The 12,491-nt window shown below is 42.7% G+C and overlaps 1 protein-coding gene across 1 annotated transcript; it reads left to right on the top strand.

Annotated features, from left to right (window-relative positions):
* Positions 1-2,060: 2,060 nt before the first annotated feature.
* Positions 2,061-12,462, top strand: WDR82 (WD repeat domain 82; the record flags this gene model as incomplete). The annotated part of the gene is made up of 8 exons (XM_029087060.1): positions 2,061-2,190; positions 5,460-5,526; positions 5,733-5,832; positions 7,879-7,995; positions 8,814-8,969; positions 9,093-9,162; positions 11,139-11,281; positions 11,769-12,462. Coding segments are annotated over 8 exons (813 nt in total), but the record flags the coding sequence as incomplete, so codon positions are not given.
* Between the last annotated feature and the right edge of the window lie 29 nt (positions 12,463-12,491).

The following is a 12,491-nucleotide window of genomic DNA, read 5'->3' as shown; positions in this document are numbered from 1 at the left end:
ATGACTGCGCCTGGTGCTGGCTGATGGTTTTACCTGCACTAGTGATTCACCAGGGCACAGACACTGTTACAAACCTCTCCTGTGTTTTGTTTCATCTCTGCAGCAGATTTGACTGAGATCTCGTGAAGCGTTTCTCTTTGGCAGCGTTGCTTGGTTTGCAGGTGGGCTGGATAGGTGAACCTTAGGCTGAGAATTATGTCTGGTGATTGTGATTTGTTTTAAAAAATATGTAAAACTTAATTTTCTTGCTTGTGTTTTTAGTCACCTGGGAACAGGCGGTTCATCTTACATGAAGTTATGTGCTTCTGCTTGTATCAGCTTGCATGAAAACTTCACCTTTCTTAAAACACAGAAGCACTTTCTTTCCTTTTTGGTAAATGTGCTTTTGTCCATCTGTCAGTCTTTATTGTCTCTGTGTATATTGTTTGATGTATATTCTTTTATACTGAATAGATCTTCTAAGCTTTAAACTTTTCATAGATAAGGAAGAGCCAGACTAGGTGTGAGAGTCTTGGTATGTTTTGAGGTTGGGGGAGTGTTGTTGGGTTTTCTGGAGTTTTTTTCCCCTCTCAATTTTATCAACAGCACAGCTGAGGTAACTACAGCAAGCAGTATGGGGAAGTGTATCAAGCATAATGTTCAGGATTTTGGTGTCTAAATTTACATTTGATGTGCTGTTTTCAATTTGTAGCATGTTTGCATCTGAAAAACTGATTTAAAAATCTACTGGAGGAACTAAGGAAGAATCTGTTGAGATTTGATCTGAGTGGTAGAGGTGGTGGATGGATTTTAATTACACTTCCTGTACTGCCTTTCAGTTCATGGAAGCTTGTTCCCAACAAGTTTATTTGGAATTAAAGCCCTGTGGCTTCTACTGTTGGAGAATTAATCTTTAAGAATGAATGTCTACTTTTGTTCTGATATGAAAAGTCTCCAACTCATGCTCTTGTTTGGGTGTGTCAATCTGAGGCTAATGAAAACAAGGAAAAAGTTGAGCATTTTAGAAATACCTTTTCTGAGGGTGTAGTCTGATAAACTTTTCTCTTGGCAGCAGTATGGGTTTAAACCACCCCTGCTGTTTGTTTCCATTCCCATGCTGTCATCTTTGGTTTGTGTGGGTGAAGTATTTTGCGGGGCTGTGTAATAACTTTCTGGTGTTATGACTTTCTGGATTAAAAATAACTCCCGGAAGAGATTGTATTATTTCTGATGTTGATCAGTGCCCCTGTTGGTTGACTGCCCAGCTTTGAAACCAGTGTGTTACCTCAGCTGGGGAAGAAAGGGGAGGGAGGGTGGGGGAGAGCTTGCACCGCTTAAACAGGCACTGCTGCTGCTGCTGCAAGACACGCTTATTAACCAGTTACTTGTGCGTTTACTTGGCCGTTTAGGTTTCTCGTACTGCAGTACATCACTTGCTTACCAGACCCCTAAAAATCCAGTTCTGCATCTTGTCTTCACTTTCACCAGAATGTCTACAATTTTGTTGCAAAATGTTCTGTTTGATTTTCATGCTTTAATTTGGACCAGACAGGATAATTCTCCAGTAGTTTGAGGGTCCCTGCGTTACTGCTCCTCCAGTAGTTTGAGGGTCCCTACTGCTCTTTTAGACTCCTGGTGTATATACGTTTGTGTTAATACCTAGAAGCCCTGTTCTGAACGAGACACCTTGTTCTAGGCTTTGAAGTAACATAGAACAACAAAAAATTATGCTCAATCTGTAATAAGCAGCAGCTGAATTAGAGATTTGGATGGGCAAGGTGCTGCTTGACATTAAGGGCTCATTATGCTAGCTTCTCATATTCTTTCTATATATAGTAGACATCATGGGAGAAAGAATTGTTGGAGGAGACAAATCAGTGCATTTTTCAGATGTTCCAGGGAACTCCTCAAGCCTAGGGATGGTCTTGGAGAAAGCACTAAGGTGCTTGTTTGAAAATCAAATACAAATGCTTTTCTTTCTTTGTATAAAAACATCTGACCACTTGAAACAACCTTGTGATATCTGAGTGAAAAGAGGTTTTGTTAATGCGGTGAGTTTCGGTTTGAGCTCTTTGTTGCAGCGAGTGCAATTATTTCTGCTTCCTTCTGACAGGCCAAAGAGAACGCTGTACAGTAAGAAGTATGGAGTGGACCTCATCAGGTACACACATGCTGCCAACACTGTGGTCTACAGTTCCAACAAAATAGATGGTAAGTGATTTAATCTCCTTACACTTCAAACTACACGCCTGGATCAAGAGCTCTGAAGAGCTGGGAAGAAATTATAGCAACTTCTTGGTGATAAACGCGCTCTCAGGGACAGAGGAATTAATGTTCGGCTCTAATGCATAACTCAGTGATAGTCCCTTGAGCACACTGATGTGAGTTTTGTTTGCTGCAGTAACTAAGGGATTAAACAGTGTTAGTGTGATAGAAGTTCAGTTCTTGATTCTGCTGTTCTCTTTGCTGTTTGACTCCAGTGCTGTCAGCCTCCCTGCTTTCATTTCTTGTGCATGAAGTGAGGCAGGAGGAGCACGTGGCCAGAAGGTGGGCTGAGTGCTGGAGCTCTGGCTGGTGCACACACCCACACCCACCCACCAACACACACACACACACACACACACACGAGTCATCTGCAAAGGAAGGGAATGTTTTTCCATTCTCTGAACACAGCAGGGAGGGCAGGAAGTTCAGGTAGCTGAGGAGGTCACAGCTCTTCTGAGAGGAGCTTTGCTTCTGTTAATCTGTTTTTTCTATGTAATACACAAAACACCCATTTTCATGCCATTTCTCCACAGTCGGTGTCTGTGATAGCTACATTCTGTCAATCGGTGACATCAAAGGGCTTCCTGGAGCTTCATGACAGGGTCTCTATTGATATGTTTGAGTTTAATTTAAAATTCAAATTTCAGAACTGGCACAGATAGGTACATTAATTCTTCTATCTTGCAACACTTCCCAAGGTTGAAAACAGCTAGTGTTAATTTCAAATTTTGTCTCCATTTTGTTTGTTGTATTCAGTGTCTGAGAGTTATTCAGTGAACAAGTCTCTTAGCACAGCACTTTATAAATGAGTTTTAACATTCTATTTGTGAACTCATATGCATTTCAGGAAACTTTCTGGAGTTAGGAAGTCAGGTTGAACTAGAACAAGCTGGGCCTTAAACTAGAGGAACAAGGAAGTTTCCAGTGGAATTTGATTTAATGGTGTAAAAGGATTAAAAGTGTGATGGGAAGCACTTGCCTTTTTAGCTTGTTTCACAACCTACTTTCTTTTTTATTATTAAGTTATTACTTTGTTATGTCACATTTCTGACTTGGCTGTTATTTAATTTACAGTTAATTAACAATTTAGTGACCCATTTTTAATGCCATTTTGGGTTATGAGTTTTTGTTTGTAAGCTCTGGTAAGTCTTTGAGGAACCAAAGTGTAAGAATCTTTATCCTGCCGGGCAGCATGATGATAGATGCTTAATTAGAAGAGAAGAAGAAGATGGACTGTGAAAGTATCTGTTGCTGTTACGAACCATAAGCCTAATAAAACCAGGAGTGTGTTGGGTAGGGGCCCAGGTGCTCTGCAGTCCCTGATGCATCCAGGTTTGGGCAAGGTGCATTGTATTTAACCTCTTAACACAGCTATTGGGAGGGAAGATTAACCCACAAACGTGTTGTTGGAGGGCTGGCACTTGTTCCCTCAAGCATTTTGTGTGTTGGAGTTGCTACTAATCCACTTCTTTCTGAAGATTCCCTCAAGACCTGTGAACCTAGTTTCTCTTGCCTGATTCCAGGCTGAGGTAGTAGTTTGTACAGTTTGAGGGTCTATGATACCACCCGGTACAGGAGATAACTGTACAGGCCACTGCCTTGCCTGGGACAGAGCACTGCCAGCAGGAATGTTCACAAAGGATCACCACCACTCCCCTGTGCTTCCTCTGTAGCAAAGAAAGATGAAATTCTGCATGGATGCTTCAGGAATCAGGTAACAACACTTCTTGCAGAAGAAACTAGGAAAAAACCTAAAAACCTTCACAGCATGCTTGATGCATATTGGTTCCAGCTGTGATGGGATGTGACACTGGTGTCGGGGATTTATGTTTTGGATAGTCACCTCAGGTCACTCAGAGCCTTTCAGGAATGGTGTGTCATCAGCATCATGTTTCCAGCTTGATCAGTCAGACTTAATTTTCTTGTGAAATGCTGGAGGATGGTCCAGAACTGATCTCAGCGTGATGTGAAATTGCAGGCAAAACCGGTAACTTGATCAGTTTTTCACAGAAACCAAATTTTAGTGAATGAGCCTTTAAAAAAAAACTCTGACCACAGTAGCACTCATGAGTGTTATAATGATCTGTCCTTATTGCATCCTGTTGGCTCTGGTTATTCCAGGTCAAAAGTAACAATGCCCCTTTTCCCTCAGTTTATCTTTGGAGCCTCAGCAGGACCTGTCCCGGCAGCACGGCGTCTCTCGGCGCTGTGTGGTGCAGGTGCAGTGCCAACCTCTCCCATCCAGCAATCGCTTAAACTAGTGTCCCCTAACTAGTGAGAAGGGATTTTGCTGCTGCTGCTTTCTGATACCAGAGGTTTAACTTGTGCTCTTCACATTTTCTTGCTCAGATGGATCTGCACATAAAGATCAAAAAGTGTCTTCTGTGCTTCAATAACTGTTTCCTCTTACAAGGATTTCTTTTAATCAGGGGAGAAAGTCTTGACAGACAGCATCTTCCCAGATTCTGGGCTACTCTTGCTGTGTTCATCTGTACTCAGAATAAAACTACCACTTGGGAAATGTTGTGGTGCTGCTCTGATATAGTCAGTGTATTTTTAAGATTGCTTTAAGTGGACTAAGCTTTAGATTACTACTGTTGTCTGCTCAAAGTGCAGAGAATGTGTGAAGCTGTTGATTGTGAGATTGAAAAAAAAAAAAAATGAAGAGAGATTTGCTACTTTTTAGTGGTCTTGTCCTGGCTTTGAAGTTCTTATTTTTTTCTCCTCTGTGACTAAATGCTAGAATTCCCACATTTCCTGTGCTTACTGCTTGGTTTGAGACTTACTCACTGGATGTGTACATAGGTAAGACAGCAAGATTCATGCTGTATAGGGGAAAAAAATATGGTAGTATCAACTTTATAAATTTGATGATATTTTTGGAGTAAAACCTACTGGTACTTAAATTTTAGCAGCTTTGAAATGAACTTGTGTAAATCACATGACAGTTTGCCTTAAAAATGTAATACAGCTTCAGACTGTGGGAAGTATCTTTTCCTGATGCCTGATTTCGAGTTCTGCCTTGGAAACCAAGTTGCTTTTTGTCTGTTTCTAACTTGATTCTGTTCCAAAGTCTTGACCTGAAATCAAATAACCAGACTTACTCACTGTGGCAGGATTGCTGTTGCTGTGGGGAGCGAGTTAATTGTGTGACCACCTTTAGACACCATTGGGTTCGTGGTGTAATAAAGCTTGTGGTTTGTTTCTGTTTTCAGATACAATCCGGTACCTCTCCCTGCACGACAACAAATACATTCGCTATTTCCCAGGACATACAAAAAGGTGAGCTGTGGCTTGGGGACAGTACAGGAGAAATTGAAATAATTATTGTCATGAGCTTGAGTTGTGTTACCCTTGATTCACTCTCGTTTTTAATTTGTAGAACTGTTCATGGCAATTACAAGCTTGTCCACAACTGTTGGTGTAGTTGCTGCTCCACTCACTTCTTTTGTGTGTGTCTCTAATGCACGTGGTCTTCTGTGTTGCAGAGTGGTCGCTCTTTCAATGTCTCCAGTGGATGATACTTTTATTTCTGGATCCCTTGATAAAACTATTCGACTTTGGGATCTCCGCTCTCCAAATTGCCAGGTAGGATATCAAATTCATGTGCATAGTGTGTTGTATTTTCAGTTAGAAGGATGAAAATGGATGTGTGCTTCTTCTAGAACAAAAATACTGCCAGAAATGTACGCTGCTAACTTAGTGTTGACACCTTCCTGGAATGCTGAAGGAGCCTCAATCACAAATCTCTGTGAAATATGCATGTTGCAGTGTGTAACACCACTCGTTTTCACCTCTGTCTCTGCTGGAGAGGTGCTGGGAAGAGCAAGAAATAACACCCACAGCTGATGAAACAAGAGAAGAGCTGCATGTCATCAACTTGTTCATCAGGCTGCTACCCCATGCAGAGGGTGTTCTCTCTCAGCAAGCATCTCTCCTGGGTTGGGAAAGACAGCAGAAGGGGCACAGAGAGATGTATTTTGTCTGAGTGTTTATAGTGTCTTTGTATTCGAAATGGATGCCTGTATGCAATTAAATTTGACAAAGAAACTGATCTAAAGTAACACAGCAGCAATATGATCTACCCCCTCCTTGCATCACCTTTGTTCATCAGACCTGTTGGTGAGCAGATTTAACTTTCTAGCCTTATTTATTTTACTGGAATAGCTTACTGTGCTTTTTTTAGTGGAAGCAGACTTGTGTGGGCTGAGGAAAGTACCAGAGCTGAGAGCAGGGGCAGGAATTAACAACTAGGAGTAGAATCTCCACCTTTTATGGGTGATGAGCTGCCTTTTTCCTCTATCTGGATACACACAGTGGTGTGCTTTCATATTTTCCCATCTCATTGGGACCATTTTGCTTATGAGAGAGGGCTGTTTGCTTATTCCAAATGATGTAACTGTAAATGCAAAAGGATGAAAAGGTTATATTTCTTACAAAATTATTTTATCTGCCTTAAAGCCAAGCTTTTTGTGACAAGAGATCTTAATTTTGCCTTTCTCTGGGAGCGTGCCTTTAATGCTGTTTCCCTTGGGATGAATCTCAGTCTCAAATTTGCTACTGAGATGAGATAGAGTTGTAAAATCAGCAGGAGTTCAGTGATTTATGCTAATGCCTGAAGTTGTAAGAATGGTAAAACTAGGACTTGTAACTGGAAGGTGCATCCTGCAGTTTGGGAAGCAGGTTAAGTGTTCCTTGTAGTTTTCGATTTGCCCGTGAGATGGCAGCTGTAGTGCCTACAAATATTCCCAGGAAATCAGAGATGTCCCGCTGGCGAGGGCCCTGAGTGTTGGCTTGCTCACTGCCCAGCCTTCCGAGGCCACAGGGGAAACCAACCTAAACTGGGGAGAGGGGAGAAGCAGTAGAGTCTCTGGAGTTCTCTAGAGAAGAATGATTATTTCAGAAATGCAGAAACTTCTTAAATGTATTGTTGGTGTAATCAGAGATGTGTTCTCATTTATGTGCATGCACTTACATAAAGGCTTTTGGCTAATGTGCACAGACCTGCCAGTCAGGATACAGGAAAATTATACATCTTGTTGGCTTTTACCAGATTTTCTCAAGTCTTTTCTACTATGTGACTTAAGGAAAAGTTAACATTAAAAATAAGCACTGGTAGTAATCTCTCAATTTTAATATGTAAGGCCTGTTTGCTTCCAGAAGGTGTGAGTTTTCACTAAACAGACATGGAAAGTTCAGCAGAGGTGTTCACTGGAGCTTGCTTTCAAAATACTTTTTGTTTTTTCCCCCTCCTTTGCAGCCATAACTGGTAGAGTGTTGCTGTCAGTCCTAGCAGCAGTGTTTTGTGGCACTGTCTAGCACGGTTATTAATACAGCCTCATCATCCTCCCTTCTCTGAGTACTTTTTGAGTGGATAACAACTCGAATGAGATCTTGCTTTGTTCTAACACAAACTTTGCCAGTGCAACTGGAAGCTCTGTATGATGACCTGAAGTAGTCAGAGCTGCTTTTGAGAGGCTGAGTTCTGAATCTTTGTAAAACTTCAATATTTACAACTGAAATTCAGTTGTTTGGCCTGTAAGCAGCTGTCCTGCTCACAGTGGGCTCAAAGGGCAGTAGTGGAAATGCGAGCATCAGTTTCACAAAATAGTTTGGACTTCTTCTCTTTTCCAGGGTTTAATGCATCTCCAGGGGAAGCCTGTGTGCTCTTTTGACCCAGAAGGGTTGATTTTTGCTGCTGGAGTAAATTCTGAAATGGTGAAGCTTTATGATCTCCGTTCTTTTGACAAGGTGAGCCACCCTAACTTCAGTTCTTACAGTTCTTAGCTTGCAAGAAGTAGTCTGAACTCAGTGCTCAGAAGGTGGATTTGTTTACTCCAGCTTACTATCTGGACTGCCTTGCTTGGCACCTAGAGAGTTTTTGGTGAGTGCACATCTCATAGACAGAACTGGATATGTGCTGTCACCAAATCCTGAAAGTCACTCTCGAAGCAAAGTTTATTTCTGCTGACTTTTTAAGCTGTTCCACACTCCTGTTAAGGCTTTTTGTTGTTGCTGGGTTTATGTGTTTTGGGTTGGTTTTTTTTTCCTTGCTGCTTATTCTAGAAGACGACTGGTAAAGGTGGAGCCAGGGTTGTCAGCAAGGATGGAGATTTCAAAGGGAACTGTAATTGGGTGAGCAGCTGAACTGGCTAAGCACTGAGCAAAGTTAGTTCCATGTTTTTCAAAAAGTCAGCTGACAATAACACTGGCTCAAGTTCTTCCACTTCAATCAGCAGCCTTGTTTGAAAACTTCATCCTACCTTAAATGAATTTCTGCTGTTGAATGTGGTGGATTATGGGACTACTGGGTAAGGAAACACCCTCCTGTGGCCATTTTTCGCTATGGAAACTGTGGATTCATACTTCTTTGAAACTTACACATGCACTGGCATGTTTTTGCCATGACACTTTCCTTTGGTATTTTGAAATTTCTTTTGAAAATTTTGTAATTTTTGAATTTCTTTTGAAAAATTTTAAACTTTTTCCTGAGCTAAGGTTAAAAGCAGTCTCATGTGAGCAGCAATGCATACAGAGTCTACATGATATTTCCCCTTTTCTCTTTGAAGGGGCCGTTTGCTACGTTTAAGATGCAGTATGATCGAACGTGTGAGTGGACAGGCCTGAAGTTCAGTAACGACGGCAAACTCATCCTCATATCAACTAATGGAGGCTTCATTCAACTGATTGATGCCTTTAAAGGAGCTGTCCTGCATACTTTTGGGGTGAGCACGTTGCCTGGGTTACCTGCTTGATACTTGGTGTTAATTTTGGGAGCAGATGCCTTTTGTTTGCCAGGTGACTGTGGACACCCTCTCTACCACCCACTCTCCTGTTCTGTACCGTAGGGTTATAACAATAGTAAGGCTGTCACGCTGGAGGCGTCGTTCACACCAGACTCTCAGTTCATCATGATAGGTAAGACAATTCTTGAAATAATTTCATTGCTCTGAAATTAGGTGTGTTATGTAGGACTAAATTTGTGTGTGTGTTTGGAAGCAGAATGTATGTAAATAATGCAATGCAGCTGTAAGCTTTCTGTATATTGACAGTTTTCTGGTTTGTTAGTTTACTCAGCATTTTCTAGACTGAAATGTAAATGAAACTGCAAGAAGACTTTTGGTTTTTTTTCCTTTATATATGAACAATATTCCAAAAAAGATGAGAAACCAGCAAACAATTGTATTGCCTGGAGATCTGTCACATAATTGTTGTGAATGATCCTCACCCTGTGGCTATGATGGGCTCATGTGCTGCCTCTGAAAGCATTTGGGGGCTGTATGTTGTGGCCTGCCCTCTATTGTTCTGGAACCCCCATCAGTTCTGGAGCCCCCATCACAAGAGAGACCTGGAGCAGCTAGAGCAAGTCCAGGGGAGGCCACCAGGATGATCCGAGGGCTGGAGCAGCTCTGCTGTGAGGACAGGCTGAGAGAGTTGGGGCTGTTCAGCCTGGAGAAGAGAAGGCTCCGGGGAGATCTTATAGCGGCCTCCCAGTACCTGAAGGGGCTCCAGGAAGGCTGGGGAGGGACTTTGGCCAAGGGCAGGGAGTGACAGAACAAGGGGTGATGGCTTGAAACTGGAAGAGGGGAAGATGGAGATAACATCTGAGGAAGAAATTATTCACTGTGAGGGTGGTGAGACAGTGTCCCAGGTTGCCCAGAGAAGCTGTGGCTGCTCCTCCCTGGAAGTGTTCAAGGCCAGGCTGGATGAGGCTTTGAGCAACCTGGTCTAGTGGAAGGTGTCCCTGCTGATGGCAGCGGGGTTGGAACTTTGTTGTAAACGCTTCAGTCACTGTTACTGTCCCAGCAGGACCCATGAACACAAGGCAGGCACCTTTGTGTGGTGCTGCCCTCTTCTAGCACTTTCTTTTTGTTCTTATTTATACGGCTGGTATGTCAAATGTGTTTAACTTTGTGGTAATTGGTATCTTGATCCTCATTTTTCCTGGATGAGTGATGGCACTGGCAAAACTTTTTGTTCTGTCTGAGAACTTCCTGATTGCAGAAGGTGGGGAGGGGGGGGAGTGATGTGTGTGTTCTTTGTTTAGCCTGTCTCTGGAGAGCACTTCAATGCACATATTTACCTTCCTGTTGGGTCCTTCCAAATGAAAACTATAGTGGAAGAAGTTCCAAACCACATATTTCTGTTCAGTGTTTACATGTGGTTAAGGTGTAACTTGTGCTTCTTAATTTTTCCTCCCTGTACATTTAGATACAGAAGCAGAAGAAGATTCCATGCATTTTTATTAGGAATTCTATTTAAAATGAGACTAAAGCAGAACTGAATTACAAAAATGTTAAATGCCCAGCCTCAGAGTTTTCAAAATGCCATTTTAAAGTAAAAAACCTGTCCTGTTGTAGCAATGTGGAGAGCTGACACCTCCAGTGAAGCTTGTAGGATTTGTCATAGTGCCCTGAAATCTGGTGACCTTCAGTGGTAAAGCCTTCGATTTGATTCTGCGCCTACCAAGTGAAATATTTATCTCCTTCTGTGTCTGAACTGAGAACTTGTGTGAACAGTGACTCTTGCCCCCAGCTTTTGGCCTCTCGCACATCAGTCAAGAGTCTTTCCTCCTTAGTTGGATGGGGTCAGCTCCCCTTTCCTACTGGGTGGCCGTAGCTGTTGACCTCTTTGCCAGAGCAGCGTTGGGCTCTGTTGTGGAGTTGAGTCTCTGCAGTGCAAAGATACAAACCTGGTGTTTGGAGACAGGTGTGTAAACTCCAGTGACGTTTTGTAAATGTCCTGGTGATACTTGGAGAATTTTAAAGGTTAAGCTATGAAGATGAGGCATGCTTGTTCCTCCAGCTCTCTGACAGGAAAGGTTATGTACTTCATTTTCTCTGCTGGCCTCTCCAGTGTATCTTGCATACCTTGTTTTCCATTCCTGCCTGCAGGTTCGGAGGATGGGAAGATTCATGTTTGGAATGGGGAAAGTGGGATGAAGGTGGCTGTGCTGGATGGGAAACACACTGGTCCTATAACCTGTCTGCAGTTCAATCCAAAATTCATGACTTTTGCTAGTGCATGTTCCAATATGGTAAGAAGAGTGTTTTAAGTTCCTCCTCACTCAATGAGGTGCTAACCCTGTTAGAAATGAATCTGAGAAGGCTCAGTGCCACTGATGGGTATTTCCTTGGGCTTTGCTGAGAGCCAGGTCCCTGCTTGTCCCACCTTGATTGTGCTTTACCTGGATATATGGGGCAGTACACCTGGCAAGCCAGCATTTGAACACACATGAAAACAGAGCAGTGAGTGAATGCACAGGCAGGAGTTTGAGTTCTGTAGGTCACTGATCGTGGCTGGTGTTTTCAGTTTGTGCAAGACTGGCTTGCTCTGGAGAACATGCAATGCAAACCAAACCAGCATAAGCAAAGATTGTCACCTTAAACTGCTGGGAGGGTGTTGCTGCCTCCTTGGTAGTCTGCCTGCATGCTTCTAGAAGGTAGCAGAGATCAGCCCCTACATTGTGCTGTAGGAGAGATTTGTGTTCTGCTCTGTAAAAGATGTTCTTTCCTCTTTTGTAGGCCTTCTGGTTGCCAACTATCGACGACTAGTTCCTACGCTGCAGCTGCTGTCAGATGAATTCCATACTGCTGACAGCAGCACATCGTTGCAAGCATAGTATTGGAATTGCCTAGATCTCCCAGAATGTGTTCCTGCATATGTTTCCATATGTCTTACCTTTATTTGCTGCATTCCTTTGTGAGGACTCTTCCACTTGGCCTCCCAGCATGCTCAGAAGCAGCATGCTGCACACTCTTCCCTTTCAGCAGGCTTCAGCCGAAGTTGGAACTGGCACAGTGTTATTTCTAAGAGCAATGAAGTCTGTTTTATTTACAAAGTGTTTGTGGCATTTTTTAAGCTGTAATTGTGTGTTTTCCTCCTGTAAGTGCACAAGGCTATTGATGTTCCAAGCTGGAACGTGCAGTTCCTTCCCGTAAGTGCATGTTTTTCACATCTGGGATCTCCGGTTTCACTGCAGTCCACAGATGCAAAGTTACTTCTGTGCCAAATGTGAACACTGACAGCTTTCAACTTGAACAGCAGATGCTGGATTCTCTTGCAGTGGAACGTGTGCAAGAGTGGGTGACTGTAAATGCACATTATACATCCTGTCATCCTTTTTTTTTTGGTGATTTAGTGTGCAACACACCGTACAGATTTTGTCCACTGCCAGAGCTTGCTGAAGCCTCCCTGCTGTTTGCTGTGCCAGCTTCCTGCACAGCACAGACAGTACTGATAAGGTC

The sequence above is a fragment of the Antrostomus carolinensis genome, unplaced genomic scaffold (genome assembly GCF_000700745.2).
Source record: "Antrostomus carolinensis isolate BGI_N321 unplaced genomic scaffold, ASM70074v2 scaffold18149, whole genome shotgun sequence".
Taxonomy (NCBI): Eukaryota; Metazoa; Chordata; class Aves; order Caprimulgiformes; family Caprimulgidae; genus Antrostomus; species Antrostomus carolinensis.
Note: the sequence above shows the minus strand (reverse complement) of the source record. Positions and strands in the feature narration are given on the sequence as shown.